General features: G+C 35.9%; 1 protein-coding gene across 1 annotated transcript; it reads right to left on the reverse strand.

Moving 5' to 3' along the window:
• Nucleotides 1-4840: 4840 nt before the first annotated feature.
• RBM44 (RNA binding motif protein 44) lies at nt 4841-26623 on the reverse strand. The gene is made up of 14 exons (XM_057747183.1): nt 26551-26623; nt 22053-23668; nt 21758-21816; nt 20474-20650; nt 19677-19860; nt 19559-19581; nt 19350-19428; nt 17211-17325; nt 16301-16429; nt 15539-15618; nt 15362-15435; nt 10569-10857; nt 5101-5246; nt 4841-4964 (listed from the first exon to the last, which is right to left on the reverse strand). The coding sequence occupies exons 1-14, from the start codon at nt 26621-26623 to the stop codon at nt 4841-4843; spliced, it is 3168 nt and encodes a 1055-aa protein (XP_057603166.1).
• Nucleotides 26624-27615: the final 992 nt, after the last annotated feature.

The following is a 27615-nucleotide window of genomic DNA, read 5'->3' on the forward strand; positions in this document are numbered from 1 at the left end:
TCTAAAATTCCAGAAATGTATACAGTTATCAGTACACTCTACTACTAAACCAGTCACTGTCATTATACTAATTTATCATATAAACGAATATCATATATACTTAATTGCCATTAATTTCTACCCCTGACTAAGCATATCACTAAACTCAGTAAATACACAGAAATGGTACTGTTGGATCATGTGATAATTCTAGTTTAAAATTTTGAGGAACTGTCATACCATTTTCTACAGTGGCTGCACTATTTTATATTCCCATCAGCAATGCACAAAGTTTCCAATTTCTCCACATCCTCACCAACCCTTATTTTCTGGTTTTTGGGGGGGATACCAGTCATCCTAATGGGTATGAAGTGAGTATCCCTTTATGGTTTTGATGACATTTTCCTAATGATTAGTGATGAGCCTATTTTCATGTGCTTATTGGCCATTTGCATATCTTCTTTGGAGAAATGTCTATTCAAATCTTTTGTCCATTTTTAAATTGGGATTTTGTTTTTGTTGTTGAGTTGTAGGTATTCTTTATATATTCTGCATACTAATCCCTAACAGATATATGTGATTAACAAATATTTCCTCCTATTCTGTGGGTTGCTTTTTCACTGTTGATAATGTCTTTTGATGCACAGAAGTTTTAAATTGTGATGAAGTTTAATTTATCTGTCTTTTCTTTTGTTGTCTGTTTTTGGTGTCATATCCAAGAAATCAATGACAAATCCAATGCTGTGAAGCTTTTCCTCTATGTTTTCTTCTAATAATTTTACAGTTTCAGCTCTTATGTTTAGGTATTTGATCCATTTAGAGTTGGTTTTTGTATCTGGTGTAAGATAAGGGTCCAACTCTATTTTCTGTGTGCTTTAAAAAAATTTCTTTTAGTGATTACCCTAAAAGAATACTCTATTTATCAAAGTCTGATATCAACTGGTACATGTGTAGAAAAGAATTAACATAGCAGGCCTGAGATGACAGTCATCCGTAGAAAGACCTACTTGGCAAGGCTGGCCCTGGTGTCTAGGAACTGAGATTTCAGGAGGGTTCCCACCAATCCCAGTAGTGATAAGACTGGCTCACCATGCCAAAACTGTATAAACAATGTGGTTTGTGCTCAATAGCTGCTTTCCTTCTGAGAGTCTGGAACTTTGGTACATGCTAGGCAGTGGGTACCTAAGTGACCAGCCTCCAACAAAAATATTAGGCATTGAGTCTCTAATGAGTGTAGACAACATTTCATATGTGTTGTCATAACTCATTACTTGTGGAAACAAGCACATCTTATGTGACTCTACTCCGGGGAGGGCTCTTGGAAACTTAAGCCTGATTTTCTCCAGACATCAATCACCCTGTGTGCCTTTTCCTTTCGCTGGTTTTGCTTTGTACCTATTCATTGCTGTAAGTCATAGCCATGAGTACAACTATATACTGAGTCATGCGACTTCTCCTAATGAATCACTAAGCTTTGGGATTGGTACTAGGGACAGTACATTTTACTCTCTTCCCAAGCTACAAGGTGCTTAGAATAGCTGCAGTACTTAATCCTCTCAAATTATATGCCACTACTGTCATACATGTTAATTATATTAGACCCTATAAATACCATTATTCTTGTTTTATTCAGTCAGTATTAGTTGATACATACATTTTGATCTTCAATTTGTCTGTATCTCTGACCTTTAATCTAAAATCACTTTACTTCTTCCTAGAAAACACTCTTTAGTATTTTCTTTTATACAATGGGTCTTCTAAGTAACAAATTACCTTAGTTTTTAAATGAGTAAAAATACATTTATTTCATTTACTCTTGAAGGTTTTTTTCCTGAGTACAGAATCCTAAGGCTGGCAGATTTATTTGATGGCTTCTATTGAGAATCAGATATCAGTTTAATTGTTGCACTCTTAGGGTACATTTTTTCCCCCTCTAGCTGCTTTATACAAGGGTGAGTCAAAAATTATCTGCACTCCAGTTATATTAAAACTTCCATTAAATCTACAGCCAGAGTGCAGATAATTTTTGACTCACCCTCGTAGATTTCCTTTTTGCTTTGAGTTTTCAAGCAGTTTTTCTGTGTGTGTGTGTGTGTGTGTATACTGCCTTTTATTTCTCTAGCATATCCCTTATTCATAAAGCTTTGGGGCTCAATACATGCTTTTGACTGACTTTCAGCAGCTCTGCATAGTGGTCACAAGGATCATATTGAGGCAGTTTTTCTGATGTACTTAAGTCTTATTTTTCCTGCTTGGGATTTGAAAGGGCTTTACTAAATTTCTGGCTTGATTTTTTTCATCATTTAAAAGTTTTTTTCAAACACTGTATCTGCCCAATTTTCTCCCTCTTCTTGTTTTGGTTAAAACTCCAGCTGTACAAATAATTAGGCTTTCTTGGTATATCTTTATGTTTCTTACCTTCTCTTTTGTGTTTTCCATCCTTTTAACTCTGTGTGTCATTCCATAATTTTTCTGACCTTTCTAATTCTCTAATTTGTCTAATATGCTGTAGAACATACTGAGTTATTTATTTAAGTTATTCTATTTTTCATTAACAGAATTTCCATTTTAAAAATATTTCCAGTTCTACACTAGAATTCTCAATCCTGTCTTTTGTCTCCTTGAACATAATACATCTGAATTAATTAACTTCTGCTGTGTAACAAATCACCTTCAAAACTTAGTAGCTTGAAATAATGACCATCTATTTAGCCTCTACTTCTGTCAGTTAACAATGGGCTGGACTCATTCCGGTGATTCATCTCACATTGGTTGGGTTCACTTGTGCATCTGTGGACAGCTGCCAGGTTGGGTAGCTTATCTGCTGATCTATGCTAGACTCTGTCACATGTTTAGGGGCAGCTGGCTGTAGGCTGGAATGTCTTGGCTATCCTCCATGGACAGTTGGCCCTCCATATCCTGAGTTCTGCATCTGCAGATTCAACCAACCTCGGATTGAAAATATTTGAAAAAAAATTCCAGAAAGTTTCAAAAAGCTAAACGTGAATTTGCTGTGCTCTGGCAAGTATTTATAGCATTTATGCTGTATTTACAACTATTCACATAGTATTTACAATTGTATTAGGTATTACAAATAATCTAGAGATCATCTAAAGTATATGGGAGGATGTGCGTAGGTTACATGCAAATACTATGGCACATTACACAAGAGATTTGGACAACCTCAAATTCTGGTATCCACAGGGTGGGGGGAGTCCTGGAAGCAATCCCCCACGGATGCTGAGGGATGACTGTAGTCTCTTGTCCTCCAGCAGGCATCCTGGGTGTCTGTATGTGGCTATAGCAAATTTCCGAGAGAGCAGAGTGATCAAGGTCTCTTGAGGACTAGGCTTGGAAATGGCACAACTTGTCAAAGCAAGTGAAAAGGTCAGCCCAGATTCAAGGGGTGGGAAAACAGACTCCACTTCTTGATCAGAGGAGCTTCCAAGTCACACTGCAAAGGGGCATGCTTATAGAGAAGGGATAACTGTGGCCGTTTTTGGAAGCAATCTATCACATACAAGTATGTTTTTTAAAAGTATGTCTGTTAACCCAATTAGCCAGAGTAACTGCGGGTAATTCCTATATCCAGTGTTCATGCTAGTTTTCATTCACGTGATCCTATTTCACTTATGATTAGTTATTTTTTATTGTATACTCTTATTTACAAAATTATTATGTGCAAAAATGCTTGTAGAAAAAATCTGAGGCCTAAAATGATATTACTTTCTTCCAGAGGATTCTTACCTTCATTTCTTCTAGTTGTATGGCAGAACTAGTAACCCCAGATCATCTCAATCTAACTTGGGTTCTGAAGCTGAGTTACAGTCCCTCAGAGGAAGTATCTATTTCTGGTTCAAAGTTACTCCGAGAGTACAGCCCATTCGTGTCCCAACTCCACTGCTGAGAGTACACCAACGCCCCAGATCCCTGGCTTCAATGCTATAAGAAGGGTCCCTTAAACTCCTAGCTGCACCACCTGCAAAGAGTACCAGGAAAATGTGGTCCCAAACGATGGGCATATTTCCCTGAGACTAATCTTCTCTTACCCTGGCCAAATAATTTATAATATCTTGATAGCTCTCCAAATGCCTTCAAGCAGATGTCTCTATATTTATTCAGCTTTTCTAACTGTTCTCCATGGAAAGTTGGCTTTAATCACCTAGACAACTATAACTGGAAACAAGTCCCTATCCATTATTTTATAAAAAGGGATTCTATGTTTGTGTGTGGTAATTTAAAAATATATACACAGATTCTTTGATACACCTTTCTTCAAGAGTGTGGATTGCACATAGTGGCTTGCATCTGATGGAATGTGGCATAAATGACGGAGTGTGACTCAAGGTTAGGTCACACAAGATATTGCAGCTTCCATCATGTTCTTTCTGAGAGCACCTGAAGAAGCCAGGTGTCATGCTGTAAAAACACTCAAGCAGCCCTATGGCAAGGCCCATGTGTTGAGAAACAGAGGCCTCCTGCCAACAGCCATGGGAATGAGCCATCTTACAAGCAGGTCGTCCAGTCCAAGTCAAGCCTCCTGATGACTACAGCCCAGGCCAACATCCTGACTGCAACATCATGAGAGCCACTAAGCTAAAACCACCCACCTATGCCATTCCTGAATCCTGACCTGCAAACTATGAGATGATAAATGTTGTTTAAGACAAATAATTTTGGGGTAACTGGTTTTGCATTAATAGTTAACTAATACAGTATGCTTGTTTTTATCTTTTATATTATGTTATTATTTTCAATATAATATTTTTATTTGAAAAGAAAGTATAATCCATAGCTTAAGATGTTAACTATTTAAATACGAAAGATATGACTGACTTACCTCTTATTGCTTCTTTTATTCCTAACTGGAAGCAGAGTTTTCCAAAACAGAGGAAGTCATTTCCACAATAGTATTAATAGACAAGCCATTCAGAAAACCTTTATGATTTACTCTTACTTCCTGAAGAGCATCTACAATACGATCTCTATGCCAAAGGAAAACATACATGAGCATTTGTCCTTTCCAAAGTAGCACATTCTAAATATGTCTGAGTTACTGAAAGGAACTGTATTTTTACATACAAATTATAAAACCAGTTAAAATGTAATTGGAGTCACTACCTGCTAACTTCTGGATGTAATTTAGCCAGTCTCTTCATGATCTTGGTAAAGCTTCGCAGGTTCAATGTATTTGGAGGTACAAATTGAATACGTGCATCAGGTAATAATTTAGTAGATTCAATCTGTTTACAATTCCTCTTGACACCCTAAATATTTTTAAAGTTTTATTTAAATCAGTTAATGATTACATAGAGATAATCCAGCTTATTCTAAATTTAAAAATTACAAATAGAACCTCCCTGGTGGCACAGTGGCTAAGAACCCACCTGCCAATGCAGGAGACACAGGTTCGATCCCTGGTCCCGGAGGATCGCACAGGCCCGCAGAGTTGAACTAAGCCTGTGCACCACAACTACTGATCCTGCACTCTAGAGCCCATAAGCCACAACTACTGATCCCATGTGCCACAACTACCGAAGCCCATGCACCTAGAGCCCATGCTCTGCAACAAGAGAAGCCACTGCAATGAGAAGCCCATGCACTACAATGAAGAGTAGCCCCCGCTTGTCACAATTAGAGAAAGCCCGTATGCAGCAACTAAGATCTAATGCAGCCAATAAATAAATAAATAAGTAAAATTACAAACAGTGAAATAAAAATTCCTAAGACGTTTACTTTGATTTGGGATTATTTTTTCTACCAAGTAGATTTACTTGAGGTGTATTCAGGGCCATTTATTTTAAAAATGCCAAGTACATGATAAAGTATAATATATGGGCTATGTCAAAATCAGCCTTTCTCAAACAGGATTCCGCATCTGATCCACAGAACACAGAAAGTAATGTTAACCTTCTTCTCAATTTTCCCTAAGCAGGACATAACTATACCATTCTAAATGCATAGGAGAGAGATTCATTCATTAGATACAATGGATATCTTAGGCTTAAGGCATGAAGGCTGAATTCTCCTAACCAACCTGACAGAGAAAGGCTGGCCTACACGGTAATTATACATACATATTTATATCTTATATTCTATATCTTTACTAAAGATTTAATGTGCACAAACTATATGCCCAGAACATGTTGTGGGGCGGGAGGTGGGGGGGTGGGGTGTGAAACTAGTGCTATAAAATAGAACCTCCATCACTTACGTATCTTATAATGCAACTAAAGAGACTAAAATGATTACTTAATTACTATTAACCATGCAAGTAGGATATAAACTGTATGAAACCACTGTACATGCCATAAAAGCTCAAGAAAGGAAGAAGTGATACTTTCAAACCTAGATGAAAAGTCAGGGTAAGATATACAAAATATTAGATCTGTCACATCAGAATATCATACATTTTACTTATTTGCTTATTGCCTTATCTCTTTCATTAGATTTAAGCTCTATAACAGCACAGATTTTTTTTTTTTGCTTCTTTTTTTTTCTCAGATCTTTATTGGAGTATAATTGTTCTACAATGTTGTGCAGTTTCTGCTGTATAACAAAGTGAATCAGCTGTATTTACACATACATCCCCATACCCCCTCCCTCTCGGGCCTCCCACCCCTCCTCCCTATCCCACCCCTCTAGGTCATCACCAAGCACTGAGTTGATCTCCCTGTGCTATGCAGCTGCTTCCCACAGCTATCTATTTTATATTTGGTAATGTATGTACATCTATGCTACCCTCACTTCGTCCCAGCTTCCCTTCCCTGCTCCACCCCCTGCTGTGTCCTCAAGACCATTCTCTACATCTGTCTTTATTCTTGTCCTGCCCCTAGGTTCATCAGTGCTGTTTTTTGTTTTTTTAGATTCTACACATATGCATTAGCATACGGTTATTTGTTTTACTCTTTCTGGCTTACTTCACTCTGTATGAGACTCTAGGTCCAACCACCTCACTACTAATATCTCAAAATTTCATTCCTTTTTATGGCTGAGTAATATTCCACCATATATATGTGCCATATCTTCTTTATCCATTCATTTGTTGATGGGTATTTAGGTTGCTTCCATGTCCTGGCTATTGTAAATAGTGCTGCAATGAACATTATGGTACATGTTTTTCAAATTATGGTTTTCTCAAGTTATATGCCCAGTAATGGGACTGCTAGGTCATATGGTAGCTCTACATTTAGTTTTTTGAGGAACCTCCATACTGTTCTCCACAGTGGCTGTATCAATTTACATTTCCACCAACAGTGCAGGAGGGTTCCCTTCTCTCCACAGCCTCTCCAGCATTTACTGTTCCTAGATTTTTTGATGATGGCCGTTCTTATTGGTGTGAGGTGATACCTCGTTGTGGTTTTAATTTGTATTTCTCTAATGATTAGTGATGCTGAGCATCTTTCCGTGTGTTTGTTAGCCATCTGTATGTCTTCTTTGGAGAAATGTCTGTTTAGGTCTTCTGTCCATTTTTGGATTGGGTTGCTTTTTTGACATTGAGCTACATGAGCTGCTTGTTTATTTTGCAGATTAAACCTTTGCCAGTTGCTTCACTGGCAAATATTTTCTCCCATTCTGAGGGTTGTCTTTTTGTCTTGTTTATAGTTTCTTTTGAACAGCACAGATTTTTGTCTCTTTTGTTCACTGCTACTTTCCCAGTGCCTACAAAAGTGTACACTGTTGTTACACTGTTCGTTGAATAAATAATTTTGGGACACAATAGTTTAAGTAGTAGTTTAAACCACAGAGAGGATGGGTTTCCCAAGAAAGAGCCAAATCACTAGTAAATAACAGTAGCTACTATTTACTGAGTACACTCTCCACGACAGGCACTATTTCAAAGAATTTTCTGCATTAAACTCATTTAAAGCTCACAACATTTTGAGGCAGGAACACTTATCCCCACCATAAAATAAGGAAGCTCAGACACAGAGGGTGGCGACTCACCAGCCCACAGTGAGTAAGTAGCAAAGCCAGGTGATAAGTCTGTTGTTCTTCATTATCACTACTCTCCTTATCATTATAAACAATAAATATTTTCTAAATGAATGAACATAACGAAAAATGTTGAGAATCTGAGAAGAAAGGTGACAAGAAACTGGTAGAAAAGTAAGGGTATAGTTTAACAAAGATAGCAATAAGAGCTGCCCTGTCCACACACACTAAGATAACATACTCCTATCCTAACCCACAGTGCTCTATTTATTTACAACACACAACCTTCCCTCTACCAGCTCCACGGCCTGCTTCCTCAGCTGGCAGGACTAAGAGTGCTGCTACCTGAATTCATGAACACCAGAATCACAGGCTGGATCAGAGTCCCTGCCTGATGAATGTGGAACTGGAACACAAAGCAAGTGAGTTAGTCAAATGATGACAGGAGCCTGAACTGAAAAATACTGTAGAGCTAGAATTAAGAAAAATAAAGCCTAACGGAAGAAGAGAGAAGTTGTGAGCAGATAGAGAAAGGCAGTGTGCAGAGAGAAGCAGGAGAATGGAGCAGACCGACAGGGATGCAGAAGCAAGAAACCAGGGATGCTCCTGAGAGAGGCGGGGAGGAGCCACGGCTCCCGAATCTCCAGCTCAAGCCCCCAACTATAGTCTGTTTCCTTCCTTCCATCCTATTGTGGACTGAGGTTATGCACCAAAAAACCCATCCTAAACGCAGAGTGTCACTGAGATGAAAGGAAAAGGATTGAAAGAAAGGAATGACCAGCATCAAATAGGCTAAGTGGTCAAAAAAGAAGGCAGATCTGGAGAAAAACCAATAAAAATGTCCCTAGTGACTACAGAAAGAGCACTGTACATAAAATTTTAGAGACTGGAGTCAGAGCAATAGGATGAAGAAGAGAAACAATCAAAGAAACCCAGACACTGGATACAAACTACCTGTTTTTGGCAAGTTTGGCAGGAAAAACACAGAACAAATAAAGATGGTAACTTCAAAAGAAGGAAAAGTTAAGTGAAAATGTCAGGATTAGGAAGAGCTGTGCATAACTATGAGTGGAGAAAGGTCTATGAGTAGAAATGGAGTCACTAACAATACAGAAAAATAATGGGATAACCCCAGGAATTAGGGAAGGATGGGAGAAAAGGACATAGGGAGAAGAGATCCCTTTATCTTATTCTTAAGGAAAGAAACAATTCATTTATTCAACAAATATTTATTCTTTCACCCATTTACTAAAAAGGGATTTTCTCTGATCTGTAGAGTCAAACTAATTCCAGTAAAAATCCAAGGAGGATTTTTTAATCGATAGTGACAAGCAGAATTATGAAATTTATACAGAAAGGCAAGTAAATTTTGAAAAAGAATAAATTTGGAGAATAATTCTACCTGGTTTCAAGACTTACTAAGTTGTAATAATCAAGACAGTACATACAGTATTGGTGGAAAGTTAGAGAAAGAGATAGAAGAAAAGACAGTCTAGAAGTAGGTCCACACAAATACGGTCTATTGATTTTTGACAAAGCCACGAAAATAATTCAGTGGAGGTAGGACAGTCTTTTCAACAATAATGCTGGAACAATTTCATACACAAACAAAAAACACAAACAAAACCCAAAAATCACCTCAATTCATTTCTTATATATTATACAAAAATTAACTCAAAATCTTTGTGACTATGACTTATGTAAAGATTTCTTAGATACAACACTAAGAGCACAAGTTAAATTGATAAATTGCAATTTGTCAAAATTTAAAACTTCTCTGAGAATGAAGCTATCAAAAGAATGAAAAGACAAAGTACAGGCTGGGAAAAAGTATTTGCAAATCTATCTGATAAATGATTTATATTCAGAATATAAAAAACTCTCAGAACTCAGTAAGAAAATGCATTGAGCTAAGTGAAAGAAGCCAGACTAATAAGGCTATATAATATTCTACTCATAGGATATTCTGGAAAAGGTAAAATGATAAGAACAGAAAACAGAGCAAAGCACAAGAGAAATGTTTTGGAATGATGGAACTATTCTACACTTTGATTGTGGTGGTGGTGACAGGCCTATGGCATATGTCTAAACCCACAGACAGCAAAAAGAATGAATTCTACTGTATGTAAATTTTAAAAAATCTGTGGAATGCCTATAGCAAGCCAGGCGTTTTGCTGAGCAGTGGCAAGATAAGAGTAAGTCAACTTTATCACCTTCTATGTGGCATTTAAAACCTCAATGAGGTAAAGATGAGAGCATACATAATACAATGACTATATTTTCTGGTTTTAATAATTATGATAAGGTTAGCTGTGAAAAAAAGAATGATGAAAGTGTAAGTAAACTACTTATAGAGTAATACTATCCAAGAATACAGAGACAAAAAGACTGAAAGCATTGGCAAAGAGCCTAGTTAAAGAGAAACATGTTTCTCTGCAGCTAGGTTTGCAAAGATCTATCCATATATTTTCTCCAGGAACAACTGGAGGTGTACAAAAGCAGGTCAGGGTGGATCCAATGTTAGAAAAAATTCAGGTTAATGTCCTCATTCCCACTTCAAGACTGCTGCCTAGAGTTATTTGTCCTACAAAGCCCCCTATTGCAACATAGTATATATATGAAGACCACTGACACCATCAATCAAGAAAACTAACCTTTTGGTCAAAAGGGAAAAACTCACTGTCTTGCTCCGATCCCAGCTGCCTTGGCCTAGTTCTGGGCAATCTAGAAAGAGAGGAGGCTGAGTTGATTTCTTTGCTGATGCTTTTCTCCAAATTATTGAAGCTAACTTTATTTCCATTTTTAGATGAAACTGGTGATGTGTATTCTCCAGGAGTTTTGACAAGCCGCACATTTACTGATTTCCCATTTATTTCTGTTCCATTCATTTCTTTCACAGCCATCTTTGCATCACTGGTTTTTTTTAAAGCAAGAGATGCATATCTAAAATATAAAAGCAGAAAACCAAAATGTTCTTTGTTAATGACTTTAAATGGCCTCAAACTTCATTATGTAACTACTAGCTAGCTACCTTGTATGAGAATAACTGCTATTAAAAATAAAAAAGTTACTATACTTACCTTGGGATCAGGAAGAATATTAACTAAATGAAAAACAGATTAAAGACAGGAAATAAAAGGTAGTTAGCATTTCTTATGAATTATCATCTATTCATTTTATATTGCAATTTAATGTAAAACATTTGCAAAGCTGATACATGACACAGTTGCACAGATTAGTGTTCTCGGGATAACTGGTTACCTATATCAAAAAATTAAAATTAATCCCCATACACAAATATAACCTCCAGATACACTGAAGGCTTAAATGCGAAAGGCAAAATTTTAAAACATTTAGTAGAATACAGAAGAGAATGTCCTTATGGCCTTGTAGTGAAAAAATATGGAAGTCCACGAAGAGCTGGAAAATCTAGCCAGAATTTTAACCATATAATTGAGAAAGCTGGGCAAGAGCCATCCTTCTGAAAGCGCCAGCTCTAGACAGTGTCAATGGAAGGATATATATCAAATCTGAAGAGCAGTTGTCTTCAAAAGATTGGACTATGGATAAATTTTTATAACCTCCTTATATTTTTCTATTTAACTGTACTTCCAAAATTTCCACACAGAATGAATAATACTTTAAAGTAATAAAAAAGTTTCTTTTCTTCAGAGGATTCAACAAGACATTAAAAGAATCTTTCACATTAAGTAATACTTCCAGGAGTACAACACTACTTTTTAAAATAAATATCAACTCAACTACAAAGAGGATCCTTTTTTAACTTATAAAGAATTTTATAAATGAAATAAAGAGCTATCATTTTTTGTGATAAAACACTAAAGGCACCTCTAGCAAGACCTCTATCAAGAAAAGAGGAGGAGGACTCAAATCAACAAAATTAGAAATGAAACAGGAGAAGTTACAATGGACACCACAGACATAAAAAGCACCATAAGACTACTACAAGCAACTGTATGCCAATAAAATGGACAACCTGGATGAAATGGACAGATTCGTAGAAAGGTATAATCTTCCAAGACTGAATCAGGAAGAAATAGAACATATGAACAGACCAATCACAAGTAATGAAATTGAAACTGTGATTAAAAATCTCCCAACAAACAAAAGTCCACGACTAGATGGATTCACAGAATTTTATCAAACATCTAGAGAAGAGCTAACACCCACCCTTCTCAAACGCTTCCAAAAAATTTCAGAGGAAGGAACACTCCCAAACTTATTCTATGAGGCCACCATCACCCTGATACCAAAACCAGACAAAGATACCACAAAAAAAGAAAATTACAGACCAATATCACTGATGAATTTAGATGCAAAAATCCTCAACAAAATACTAGCCAACAGAATCCAACAACACATTAAAACGATCATACACCATGAACAAGTGGGGTTTATCCCTGGAATGCAAGGATTCTTCAATATACGCAAATCAATCAATGTGATACACCATATTAACAAACTGAAGGATAAGAACCACATGATCATCTCAATAGATGCAGAAAAAGCTTCTGACAAAACTCAACACCCATTTATGATAAAAACTCTCCAGAAGGTGGGCATAGAGGGAACCTACCTCAACATAAAAAAGGCCATAAATGACAAACCCACAGCAAACATCATTCTCAATGGTGAAAAACTGAAAGCATTCCCTCTGAGATCAGGAACAAGACAAGGATTTCCACTCTCACCACTACTATTCAACATAGTTTTGGAAGTCCTTCCACAGCAATCAGAGAAGAAAAAGAAAAGGAATCCAAATTGGAAAAGAAGTAAAACTGTCACTGTTCGTAGATGACATGATACTCTACACAGAAAATCCTAAAGATGTCACTAGAAAACTACTTGAGCTAATCAATGAATTTGGTAAAGCTGCAGGATACAAAATTAACACACAGAAATCTCTTGCATTTCTATACACCAACAATGAAAGATCAGAAAGAGAAATTAAGGAAACAGTCCCATTCATCATTGCAACAAAAAGAATAAAATATCTAGGAATAAACCTAACCAAGGAGGTAAAAGACCTGTACTCAGAAAACTATAAGACATGAAAGAAATCAAAGATGACACAAACAGATGGAGAGATATACCATGTTCTTGGATAGGAAGAATCAACATTGTGAAAATGACTATCCTACCCAAAGCAATTTACAGACTCAATGCAATCCTGATCAAATTACCAATGGCATTTTTCACAGAATTAGAACAAGAAATTTTACAATTTGCATGGAAACGCAAAAGACCCCGAATAGCCACAGCAATCTTGAGAAGGAAAGACGGAGTTGGTGGAATCAGGCTTCCTGACTTCAAACTATACTGCAAGCCTACAGTGATCAAGACAGTATGATACTGGCATAAAAACAGACATACAGATCAACGGAACAGGATAGAAAGCCCAGAGATAAACTACGGTCAACTAATCTATGACAAAGGAGGCAAGGATATACAATGGAGAAAAGGCAGCCTCTTCAATAAGTGGTGCTGGGAAAACTGGACAGCTACATGGAAAAGAATGAAATTAGAACACTTCCTAAGACCATACACAAAAATAAACTCAAAATGGATTAAAGACCTAAGTGTAAGGCCAGACGCTATAAAACTCCTAGAGGAAAACAGGAGAAACCACTCTTTGACATAAATAACAGCAAGATCTTTTTTGATCCACCCCCTAGAATAATGGAAATAAAAACAAAAATAAATAAGTGGCACCTAATGAAACTTCAAAGCTTCTGCACAGCAAAGGAAACTATAAGCAAGATGAAAAGACAACCCTCAGAATGGGAGAAAATATTTGCAAATGAATCAACAGACAAAGGATTAATCTCCAAAATATATAAACAGTTCATCCAGCTCAATATCAAAAAAACAAACAACCCAATCAAAAAATGGGCAGAACACCTAAATAGGCATTTCTCCAAAGAAGACATACGGATGGCTAAGAGGCACATGAAAAGCTGCTCAACATCACTAATTACTTGAGAAATGCAAATCAAAACCACAATGAGGTATCACCTCACACGGGTGAGAATGGGCATCATTAGAGAATCTACAAACAGTAAATGCTGGAGAGGGTGTGGCGAAAAGGGAGTGCTCTTGCACTGTTGGTGGGAATGTAAATTGATACAGCCACTATGGAGAACAGCATGGAGGTCCCTTGCAAAACTAAAAATAGAACTACCATATGACCCAGCAATCCCACTACTGGGCATATACCCAGAGAACACCATAATTCAAAAAGACACACGCACTCCAATGTTCCTTGCAGCACTATTTACAATAGCCAGGATATGGAAACAACCTAAATGTCCATCAACAGATGAATGGATAAAGATGTGGTACATATATACAATGGAATATTGCTCAGCTGTAAAAAGGAATGAAATCAGGACATTTGTAGAGACATGGATGGACCTAGAGACTGTCATACAGAGTGAAGTGAGTCAGAAAAACAAATATTGTATATTAACACACATATGCAGAATATAGAAAAATGGTAGAAATTAACCGGTTTGCAAGGCAGAAATAGAGACACAGATGTAGAGAACAAACATATGGACACCATGTGGGGAAAGTGGGGGGTGGGGAATGAATTGGGGGATTGGGATTGCCATGTATACGTTACCACTAAGAAAAAAAACATCAAATTGTACACTTGAAATATATGCAGTTTATTGTATGTCAGCTGTATCTCAATAAAAGTTCTTAAAAAAGAAAACAGTAAAGGCATTTCCATTAAGCTATCACTATTCTTATTTGATACTTTTGAATGTTCTGATATTGTTACAAAATAGGAAGTAGCAACACACACAATGAAAAGGACTATATGCAGATGATACAGCCATCTACCTAAAAAATAAGAAAGCATCAACTAAAAGGTAATTAAAATAAAAATAATAAAATTAAATATAATTTTCTAAGTACCTACTACATGCCAGGCTTTATTTCTATCGGTTTACTTATTTAACTCATAACAGTATCACAGCAATGCTACATAGGTACTATTATTATCCTCACTTTGTAGATGAAGAACCTGAGATACAGAAAGATTAAGTACCTTTCCCAAATTTATTCATCACGTTGCTGATGAACCTGGGAAGTGAACCCAAGCCATCTAGCCATAGAGCCCATTCTCTTAACTAAGGCTCTCTACTGCCCCCATGAAATGGTATGAAACAAGATAACTGCAGAAAAATCAGTAACTCTCCTATATCTCATTAATAACAATTTAAAAAGTATAATGAAAGATTTAAGAACAGCACCAATTAATGACTGCAGCTACTAGGCTGGGAAACCCCAACAGGAGAGGCCCCTGGCTTAATCACCACTGTGGTGGGTGACTGGTACAGAGCAGACCTCCGTTTAGAACCTAGGGCACACAGCAGATACCCAGTAAACGTACGTTTATTGAATCGGGGAAACATACCTGTAATTAGGAGAAGAATCATAAATTGAAATGTCAGAAATTTCATATTTCTGGAAATGGGACCTTAAATCAGCCTAAAAGAAGTTAAATAAAAGTTTGTGAAAAGTAGAAAAACAATCAAAATATGAACAATTAATAGACTTGAAAGTGAAGCTCAAAAAATAAACCCTGGCATACCTCAGACACTGAAGGGCAGAGACCACCAACATGTATCAAGTAACCTTTATCTCTTCGTAAGGGTTCAACATTCTTCACTTCTACTTGTAGATAAATATGATATACAACAGAAGATAATCATTATTTTATCAATATTTTTAAGAGAGAATGTGAAAACTGTGAAATATTTCATTTTTTATTATCACAAAGATTATTATAAAGTTATTAGCAAATATCAGAACTAGGTTGACAATTAAGAGCCTGGAATATAGTTTCAAGATTTCTGGGCTTTAGTCGTATCATGCTAAAAACAAAGAGATTGGATTGGTTGATATTTAGTCTCTTGTGGCTCAAAAATGGATCAATAAATAGGTAGTCCTGGTTGCCTGATGGACACTGAGCTAATTTTTCTGTTCACTGTGGACCCCACACGTGGAAAGTGCCGGATGAGGGTTTAGAGGAAAAGAACAGCTGAAAGAGTACTGATGTTAGACTGGAGTAGCGAGAGAGAATGGTGGGCCTCTATCTACTAACTAAATCTTGGATTTAAGCTTTCAGGAGCCAGTTTTCTGAAAGAGAAATGAACATTTTAAACTGATTAACTCTTAAAAAAAATGATATCCAAGTGGCCAATTTTCTCATTTTTCATATTTATAAAGAAAAGCTGCAAACAGGAATAAAATATTAAAACAGTGCAATCCCCCAAAATAATACAGAAAAAGATAAGCACTATTTTATAAATGAGCTAGGTTAGGATTTCTTAGTAAATTGTTAAGAACCAACCTAGTGTAAACTTTGGATCCCCTTTGTCTTGTTCTATTTGATTTTCTTGTATTTCTGAGAAGTCAGCTCCTGTCAGGTTCTCTTTAGCATCAAACCAGTATTCACTTACTTCTTGGTAATTTTTGGAATCTGAGAAATTGAACACATTTAGCAATGAATTATGTATAATGTTTAACCTTGATAAGTTATCTGAGTGATCTGATTCCGTTTTACTTTCATTAACACTGATTCCTAGCTTATTAATAGCCTTACTTTTCTAATTTTTAATTATCCTTTATTGAAGAAGAGTCTTATCTTTATAGACAGAATAACACTAAACATCTTTAAAAAGGGATTAAGTAGTGCTGCAGGTCTTTATTTCATTAAAAACTGAATTAATATAGCCATTGTTTTGTAACAAACTTAAATATTGTATAATCTAAAAATACTGAATCACTGTGTTGTACACTTGAAACTAATATAATACTGCAAGTCAACTAAAATTTTTAAAAATTGCTGGAAATTAAGAAGACAAAAATTTTAAAGTATAAAACATCCTTGTTAAAAAGAAAAATAAAGCTGAATTAATGATCTTTCTCTTTTCATAGAGAACAAAACTAACAAAAACAAAAACAAAAACACAACCCACACAATTTACAGAGATACAAACTGGACAGAAGAATTTTCAAATAGGAAAACATGAACCAGAAGAACAAAAGTCTGTATTACTATCATTTGTCATTATCAGATACATTAAGTAACCTTAAAGATATCAAGTAGATGTAATAAGAACATACTTAACATTCATAAACAGAATGATGCCATTCAAGTCAATTAAAAATATTTAACTTAATAGATGGGCACGAGCGATATTTCAAACCTTATTATTTGCTTCCTGGCTATGACACATGACAAGCATTATTATACTGACCTTTATCATCAAGTTTTAGTTGACAAAAGTCTACATCTACATCACCATTTTTTAAACCATCCTCCTTGGGTGACGTATCTTGTTTAGGATGACTATTGTCAGGTAATAGAGACATCTAAGGATCAAAATAACAACAATAATAAATAAGGAGTAACAGTTATTGTACTCTCACTATGTGACGGGCATGCTTCACTGGCATTATTTATCCCTCACAGCAACAAAGGCTATGAGACAAATCATTATCAACCCAGTTTCCAGGTGAGCAAACTGAATCTAAGTAACCTGCTGCTTCTGTCTGTTACACAATGAGAATTATGATTTGAAACTAGTGTATGTATAGTGACTGTATGCTAACACCATCATTATTTAGCAAAGTGTGGCATCCACACTCTAGAAGTAACTGAGATGATTTTTGGAGGTACACATATAAGTATTTCTCATATTAACATTTAACAGTTATATATTTAATGTGTGCTTATGTATACCTTTTATTTATGGGGAGTAATATTTATTTTCCATATGTAATAAGTTACTCTTCACACACACATTTTTTTAAGAAGGAGAATCGTTTAAAAAAATACAAAGCAAATAACATTATAGGTAATACATGGCTATGAAAAACTGTGAAGATGGTACATAAGTAGCTGAAATTTAGAAACACTACACTATACTATGCTGGCTTTTGTGCATAACTTAATTAAGACAGGTATTAAAATGTAATCCTAACTTAAAGCAGATATTGCTTCAGAGCCAAAATTAAGATTATAAAAATGTTATATTTGCATCTTTTTTTTTTTGGCTGCACTGCATGGGATGCAGAACTTCCCTGACTGGGGATCAAACCCAGTGCCCCCTGCACTGGAAGCGTGGAGTCTTAACCACTGGACCACCAAGGAAGTCCCTATATCTGCATCTTGTACTTTTAAAAAGATTTATTGTTCTGCCACAATAAGCAGGTTACACCACTGCTACCTTTACAATGATGAAAAATAAAAAACAAACCCCCTCCACAACATTATATATCATTAAATGGACAAGTTGTTTAAGCAAACTATGTAAGAAATTTGAAGATATAAAATTCTGGTTTTAGACCTGTTAATTCTTTGTGGATAATTGAGATTTTCTTTTTATAAAGAGTAGAACACTGGAATAAATAATTTGCTAAAGTAATTTACTTCTTTTTTTTAAGATTTTTTTTTTTTTTGATGTGGACCATTTTTAAAGTCTTTATTGAATTTGTTACAACACTGCTTCTGTTTTATGTTTTGGTTTTTTGGCTGTGAGGCATGTGAGATCTTAGCTCCCTGACCAGGGATCAAACCCGCACCCCCTGCATTGGAAGGTGAAGTCTTAACCACTGAACTGCCAGGGAAGTCCCTAAAGTAATTTACTTTTAATCATTTATCTTAATAGAAAGAATATAAATCAATCAAGTATTTATTTCACTTTTAGCTTTGGGATGCAACTCTTCGTTTAAGACTACCCAAATAGTAAAACCTCAGGGTTAAGACCAAAGTCAGAAAGTAGTTCAGTCTTCCTACTCCATTGACAATGAAATATAACTCATGTTTCTCCATCACTTCACATTCTGCAGAGTGCTCTTACTCAGGCTGTCATCTGACAAACATCTCCTTGGGGGAACAAGAGAGATTAAGAAAACCTATGAAAGGCATTTAAACACTATTTTCATCATTTCAGCAAAGGAGGAATGAAAACTTTGCCCCGTCTAAAATAAATGGGATATTAGTTTATACAATCTCATGTGATGAAGGCATACCAATTAGTTCTTATCACATTGGATTAACATGATGGGGGCCATAAACTATGATTTGCCAGACAGTCAAGGTTCATTCCAATTGTCATGATGAATTATTAACATCACTACCTTCCATCCTCAAAAGTCTCCTGATTTGATAATAAATTATATGGTCACCTTGCCCAACATATACTACTGCCATCTGTTTGATCAGGACATTATGTTCCTTCTAATCAGTTACATCCTTCAAATGGTAGTACACAAAGTAAGCCAGCTGAGTGAAAAGAAGGATGTGAGAGCTTCTAAAAATTACAGTTTACTTTGTGCAAGCCATAAAATTAAAGATTTACACTTAATGAACTACTTTAAAAAAAAAATCTCACTTGAGAGAGTATCTTTTTTAGGCTCAAAGGATCATCAACATCACTTTGATGATCTAGTCCAGAATCTGCTCCTGAAAAGCTAAAAAGATAAACATTTCATTAAAGCATTTATCAATGTTCTGAATAAGGACCAAAACAGAAAATAAAATTCATTGAATTAAGTAATTTTTAAGATCTAAAATTCTAAATTAGATGAAAACATAACTTACGTAAGTGATTCTTCTTTCATTAGCTGGAAAGAGAGAGAAGGGAAGAAAAAGCTTTTAGCTTAAAATGTTTTCTCTCTAAATGAAGTAAAAATTTTATGCCTGAAACATAAATACATACCCTGGAAGCAAAAGTAGAGAAGGTAGATAATAATTTTGATTCTACTGACAGTGGAGGCAGCTCTTCTAGTGGTATACCCTTGTTTATCTTTTCTTTCAAATTCACATATCTAACTTTTAAGTCTTCTAAAACCGACAGCAGTGCTGATAGTAATTCCTTCTTAGTAGAATTATTTGATAAATTCCTGTTCAAAAGTTAAGTTCACAAAATTAAATTATTTAGGCCCAAGCCACCCATTTAAAATGAATATCAAATTATATACTTAATTCTAACTCTACTAGAGCCCTAAAATTTTTTCTTTTAAATGTTTAGTAAAAGAAAATGAATCCCAGAAGATGTGTTTTCCAGGGGCAGTACAAGCAATCCTCAGTATACACATAAGCCAGAAAGAACGTGGTAGAATGTCACGAAAAACCCTCCAACTGACTTCATCCGTACTCAGACTGTATAAAGAAACACTGAATCTGTCTTTTTACTGTATTCATAATTCCAACATGCACTGTTGCCTCTCCATGAAATTAAAATGTAATACTCTTTAAAGTCTATTACCCCTAGGCCAGTTATAATCTATCCCTCTTTTGCCCTTTAAAAGTAAAAACTAAAGAAATTTTCTAGAATAAATTTAAAGTTAGTGATAAATTTCTAGGAAGATACAGATTTAAAATTAACAATCACCTATAACTACAGAGTATAACCTTTAAAACTTATGAATCACTATGATGTACACCTAAAACATATAATACTGTAAATCAATTATACTTCAATAAAAAAGCAGATAAACAAACCCTAACAATCACCTATTTAAGCCTTCCCTATTTTCCATTATGAGTTTGTAAATATCACTGCAATGGCGATGACACATTTGATAGTGAACATTTAAAAGGTGCAGCTCTGCTTCAATGGCTCTCTGCATTACTTGCTGACAGCACTTTGATGGTAAATTCTTCTCCATCTCTTTAGAAAGCTGAGGTTCCCTTTGAAAGAAAAAAATTGGATTAGGTAAGATTCCAAATATTTTTCTGTTACTGACATACCTCCAGAAGCAGATTTTATATTTCTTACATTTCTCTGTCAAGTTCAAATCAATTTCTAATAAAGATGGAAAGGCTGCAGAAAACAAGGATGTCAAAAGTCAAAGCTAAATATATTCTTTTTATAAATCAAGAGAGTAATTCTCAAATTCATACTTTATTTTATTTTACCAAGAAAAGAATTCTAAAGTAAAGTACTAACTTATTTATCCAGTATCAATAGATTTTCAACCTAAATCAAGCACTGGTCAGCAATTTTAAAAACTTTTTAAATGTTATCTTCTAAACAGAAAATGTTATCTTTTAATTTACATTTTTCTTAATAATAATAATGTTTATGTTATTGTAAGCAAATATTTTGCTGTTATCATGTCAAAAGGCTCCAAAATCACTACTTTTTTGTATGTTAATCATTCTTCCCTTGCTACTAGCAGCCACTTCTAACTGTTCTCAATACTCCTGGCCCCTGGAAACCAACTCTTTAATTTTATAGGACTGGATACCAGATTAAACTAATTAGAAGAATAATGGATGAATGAAGGAAAAAGCAAATGACCTCAGAACATGAAAACTAATTCGGCTTCTCAGAGACTTTCTCTGCCCCACCACCTGGTTCTCCATGGATGCAAAGCACATTATACAACGAATTAAAATCAAGATTAAAATCTCCTGGTAAAAGTATTTGTTTACTTCTTCAAATATATGATGTTTTCCAAATATGCTATTTTGTTTTGGTCTACAGGGGATCAAATGAAAGAAAACGAAGTAACTGAATCAGTGTGGGTTTGGGTTGAATAAATAAAGATGCCATGAGTTTTTCTGAAGGAATTATTCAGACTGAAATCTCAGTAAGTGAAAAGCTTTAACATTCTATATTGTTCTAGTATTTATTTATTTATTTATTTATTTCAAGGCAAACGGCTGAAGCAGACCATCTCTTCAAGTCCCTCTTAGCTATTATTCTATATGGTTAAGTACCTTACACAAAAAGCTAATTACTATTTTGATTATTTCCTCATATGTATCTGCAAGCTTAGACATCTGACTTACCTTTCAGAATGTTTCTTTAAGTCTGTGAGATCAAATGTTTTTCTTAATTCCAGGGAATCCTGAAAACATGATTCACAATCAAATCACACATATTCGACAAATAATACATGTTGTATCTGGTAAGATATAAAATCCAACTTCTAACTGACTTTGTGGCAACAGCTGCCAACAGAGAAGAAGAGAGTTGGCAGCAATCTATTCACCTTTTCCCTTCATCCAGCATTTTCTCACAAAAGCATACAGTGCCTCTTTCTAAAGTCAGATAAATTTTTATTATTAATCATATTGGTTTTACCTTATTCAGGAAATTTCCATTAGGCTTTAAACGGTCAACGGAAAGAGATTTCCCCAGAGATCCTTTCGTCATGGCCATCTGTGGATCTTCATCATCTTGACTGTATGACCAATCTGTGTTACAAGCCACACTTCTCTGCTTCTCACTCTGCCATTCACCAGGCCGTTTCTTATTCATCATTGTTATCTCCGTGTTGCTTGATGTAGACACTACAGAAGATCTTGCACTCGTCGCCCTGCTTGTTGTGAAACAAGCCCTAAAATCAGTGCTAACATCCACGGTCTGATGAAGTGTGACGGTACAACCTGCTGCATCTGTCCCTGATTTGGGACATGGTCCTTCCATATCATGAAAGCAGGCTTTATCTGTGGCACTGCCATTAGCAACTTTTAGGGAGCTGCCTCCTTCTACTGCCTGGTTACCTCTGACTGCAGACCTTGGTAGAGCAACAGAAAAATCTAAGGCTGGGTTAGGGGTGTTTTGCAGGCTTTGATAATGTGAATACCCACAGGCAGAAATTACTGAATCGTCAAAAAAAGAGGTCCAGGAAGTTTGACAGACTTTACAGGGTTGGAGTAATGTCTCTAAATCTTTGTCTTGTGGTAATGTGCTTGGATTTTCAAGAAGCTGTAACATTTTGCTTTCAACAATTGAATTTCCACAAAAATCTTTACTTTCAGTTACTTGAGATTTCATTTTGCCAGTATAGATTTTAGTTTCTAATGCTTTTTGAGGGTTCAAGAAAATACTCTTAGGTTGAGATTCCTGGTGTTCAAGAGGACTACTCCTTAGTACAATTTCATCAAATACTGTGTGGTATGTTAAACTAGTCTCTTGTTCCTTACACTTTCCATGCTTTGGTTCATGATATTCTCTTAACATAACAGAATTCTGAAATTTGGATACGTGAGGTGAACCTTCTTGTCCATAAACATCAATTGAATCTAAAGAGATGCTATAATTACTGTCCAATTCAACATGATTATCTTCTAGATTGCTAGCACCTTTAACTTCACAACCTGAACTTCTTAGTACCAAAACTTTCAGATTAGATATGTCTAATGTTTTCGTATGGTCAAAAGATAAATGGTTATTTACATATTCTTGTTCTTCTGCACTGTGATATTCCTGCTGTGAGTCATCATCTATATCATGCTTTTGCACATCTTCAGGAGTTTCTTTATAGTCATCATCTGAAATCTTATAGGTTCTTTCCAAGCCTATAGTCTTATTACCTTGATGATCCAAAATATCAAAAAACACCTCCTTTCTTTTCTGCATTTCAGAATCTAATTCTGAATTTAAATGAATAAGACTTTCATTCTTTAGTTTTGACTCTGAACAATGTATAGAGTAGGTTTCATTCAAGAAAGCATAGTCAACACTATCTTCAAATTCACTTGACTGAGAATGAGTACTCTCTATGTTAGTATCTGGACTCACAGTAAAAGATGGCTCTAACAACTCTAATTTACCAATATTGCTGATTTCTTCGTCATTAGCTCTTTTTTCTAGTGCCAAGGAATCCCAGTAATCATCAAGAAAAGTCAATTTGGCTTCTTTACAACCATTAGGAGATAACAACAAATTTTCTTTCTTACGATTGGAAGGCTCATCTGACAAAAAAAAAAAAAAAAAAAAAAGGATAAAATGTTAGCAGCAACATTACAGAATTTAAACACAAGACCTTAGATGTAATCTGGCCCAAGCTCTTCCCAATGGAGGAATACTTTCTATATGACCCATGATGAATATTCCTAAATAGTTGCTGCTATGGACTGAATTGTGTCCCCCTTAAAATTCATATGTGTTGAAGCCCTAACTCCCCAAGTGGAGATGGGACCTTTGGGAAGTTATTAAGGCTAGATGAGGTCATGAGGACAGGACCCTCAAAATGGGATAAGTGCATTTATGAGAGACGAGACACCAGAGAGCTTGCTCTCTCTTTCTCCCCACCATGGGAGGACACTGCAGCCATCTACAAGCCAGGAAGAGAGCCCTTACCAGACCTGACCATGCTGGCACCCTGACTTGGACTTCCAGCTTCCAGAACTATGAAAAAATAAATATCTGTTCTTTAAGCCACCTCCATGTAATGTCCTATAGTAGCCCCAGCTGACTAAGATAACGGGTAAGATTCTTCTTGAAGTCTTTCAATGGCAAAGCATTTACTATTTAGAAGGCAGTTACTCCCTCTGTAATCTCCGGATGCTTCCTAGTGTCCTAAACTCAGCCTCAGTCACTGCACAAACAAAACAAAGACTTGTGCTGTACCATGTTGTTGATCAGCAGGTAAATGCTTAAGAAAGGAGAAGATGTGAGAGAAAACTGTACACTTAAAAAGTGTTTTGAAACAAAATAGTTATTTTAGGCAAATGAAACAGCACGACAGAAGTTAGCTGGGTGAAAAAATATGGCACTTTCAGGAAATTATAAGCCAGCTTGTCTGGAGTGAAATAGCTCTAAGGGAGTAAAAGGAGCTGTGAACAGAAAGAGGCCTTTTATGATGTGTTAGCAGTTTGGTTCTTATCCTAACTCAATGGAAGACCACTGAAAGCTTCTTAAAAGGGTAGTCATGTGAATGGAATTGAGTTTAGACACCTCTGGCAACAGTAAGAATGAAGGCTAGAAGGGGGAGACTGATGGGACACACACCAAGAGTACAGAAGTGGGACTGGAAAAGAAGAGACTGGTATAAAAGTTTCACAACTGACAAGACTTAGTGGTCAATTATAAATGGTAGATAAGGGAGAGAGAGATTAGTGGCTTTCAAATACATTTTTTTTTTTTTAACTAAGGACACAATCAGAAACATGTTTTATATCAAGATCTAGCATACACACTATGTATGTGTCTGTATAAGTGAAACAAAGACTTTACAAAACAGTAATTACTCCAACTATGTCCAAAATATTCTATTTTCCAGTCTATTTCATTTAAAAAAATAAAAAATAAAAAAGGCATATCACAGGGATTTCCCTGGAGGTCCAGTGGTAAAGAATCTGCCTTTCAATGCAAGGGATGTGGGTTCAATCTGTGGTCAGGGAACTAAGATCCCACATGCTGCGGGGCAACTAAGCCCATGCACCACAACTACTGAGCTTGGGCACCTCAGCTAGAGAGCCTGCATGCCACAACCACAGAGCCCATGTGCTTTGGAGCCTGCGTGCCACAACCAGAGAGCCCGCATGCCTCAACGAAGATCCTGCATGCCGCAACTAAGACTTGACACAGCCAAACAACAACAAAAACAAAGCTGATCACAATCAGCTAAACTGATTTCATGACTCATCAATTAGCTACCACCTGGTTAAATCTTTCTAGATAATGCTAAGGGTTACAGCTTGGTATTACAGATGAATGGGAATATCTGGTGCTAAAGAGATACTAACTTCATGAAGAGTAGATTTAGAAGATGAAGAGGAAAAGCAAGGGAGTGCAGAGGGAGGTGGAGGGAGAAGATAATGAATTCAGTTCCAGGCAAGTGGAGTTTAAGGTTAGTGATAAAAAACACCCAGATGGGAATGTCTAACAAGCTGTTATAAATATGGGGTTGGAGCTAAGGAGAATAGTGTCAGATACAACTATAAATTCATATGCTGATTGTGTTTTTCTTAGACATCTATATAGGAGTTCATGATATATTCTGGATACTCGCTGTTTATTTTTCACATTTAGAATATAAGTAACTTTTTCCCAGTTTATTGCTTATATGTTAACTTTTTATAATATTTTGTCATGCCATGGGCCTTAAGATTATTTAGTTAAGTGAATCAGTCTCTTCTCTGACTTCTGGGTTTTGTCTCTCTGGCCTTCCCTACCACATGATTATAAAAGTATTATTCTATAATTTTCTAATTCTGTGTGGCTGTATGTGTGTAACACTTAGCCTTTTCACACTATGTAGAATTAATGTCTCTCTAGTATGAGGTAGGAATCTAACCTAATTTTTTTCCAAAATGGATGGTCAGTTGTCCTAACAACATTTGCTGAGAAATCCACTATTTCTCTTCTGACTTGAAATAGCATTTTTATCACATTCTAAAGTCCTCTTAATAGTTAAAACCGCATGTATTCATAAGCACATAAAGGTTAATAAGCTTGCTTTTTATGCCCCTGTTGATTATTTTCTCTTCTACCATTATGACAGAAAGAGAAATTTTAGATCCATGTGACAGAAAAAATGTATACAACTTAGGTAGCAGAGGTCAACCTGCCCACCTTCCACTTATTATCCTGAAGATAACTGTACCTGAAAGCCTGGCTGGACAGAAACCCTCTCCTCTGGCTCACCTTCTCTTTTCTAAATCTTCCTTTTACCTGAGAGCTCCTATGTACTAAAATCCCCGAGTGATCTGTCAAGTTAAAAATACGCTGTATCTTCCCTTACTGGTAGGAAAGCTTAAGATGAAGCAACACTAGAGAGGGAACTATCAAGTCTAACTACCTTTAATACCTCTCTCCACCCACAATAAAGCCAACTGGACTGGCTCCTCACCTTTCTGGGTGTTTCCTCCATTACTGTGGTACCCTTTACCAGAAGCTGTCTTGACCACTGCAGTGGCCTGCATCACTCCAGGGGCCTGCATCACTCCAGGATGTATATCCTAGATGTATAAATATTGAACTGTCATTATACTCAGCATTATATTTTTAAAACTATTAGAAAAATAAGAATTAGATAAAGTAGTAATTATAGTAAAAGATTCTAATATCAAAGAGCTAATAAAACTGGTGAGACATATGAATAACTTTCTTAAAGGCACGAACAGACAGCTACATAAAAGACTGTATTATTTAAACAGACAAGACATATTCTTTTCAGATTTCCAAGGAACATTTAAAAAATGTGTTAGGCTACCAGAAATGTCTTTACCCAAAAAATAGAGTTTTAAAGGCTACAATGTGACCTTATTTATGTCAAACCTGGATCAAAAATGTTTCCAAAACAAATTGTAGACTTATTAAAAACCAATGACGTGATAAGTCCATATAATATCTTTCAGCATTAGAAAGGAACAAACTACTGATACATGTAACCTTGTGGATTAATCTCAAAATCATTACGCTGAATGAAAGAAGGCAGACAAGAGACCACATATTGTATGATTCCATTTAAATGAAATGTACAGAAAAAGCAAATTTGTAGACAGAAGTAGACTAGTGGCTTTGTGGGCAGGGATGGGAAGAGCGGTTAATTATATCATTCCTATTTTAGTATATGTGCAGCTGAAGTGAGCACAAGAGGAGTTAATTGTAAATGAGCATAAGGGATTTTATCAGAGGGATTAAAACATTCTGAAACTGATTTATGGTATGATGGTTGCACCACTTGATAAAAGTGATTAAAACCACTAAATTGTACATTTGAAACAAGTAAGATAAATATCAATAAAGCTAGTTTTAAAAAGTTAATGACGATGGTTCTTTGAACCCAGCTGCTACTTGAGGATGCCCAAGCTGGTCACTTGTCGGAAAACCAAGGCACCCTAATGGACGCATCAGTGACCCCAGAGGAGACCAGCAGAAGAAATATTCAGCCAACCCACAAAATCATTTTGAG

The sequence above is a fragment of the Hippopotamus amphibius genome, chromosome 8, assembly GCF_030028045.1.
Source record: "Hippopotamus amphibius kiboko isolate mHipAmp2 chromosome 8, mHipAmp2.hap2, whole genome shotgun sequence".
In the NCBI taxonomy this organism is placed as follows: domain Eukaryota; kingdom Metazoa; phylum Chordata; class Mammalia; order Artiodactyla; family Hippopotamidae; genus Hippopotamus; species Hippopotamus amphibius.

Bases quoted from the DNA above. Each gene is read 5' to 3' on its own strand.
- RBM44 (XM_057747183.1), bottom strand. From the start codon at position 26,623: ATGCAGGCCACTGCAGTGGTCAAGACAGCTTCTGGTAAAGGGTACCAC. The intron at 19,582-19,676 runs GTATGTATTTAT...CTCTCTTTCCAG, and splicing joins TCTCTACTTTTGCTTCCAGG to CTAATGAAAGAAGAATCACT. The intron at 10,858-15,361 runs GTATGTTTCCCC...TTTATATTTTAG, and splicing joins GATTCTTCTCCTAATTACAG to ATATGCATCTCTTGCTTTAA.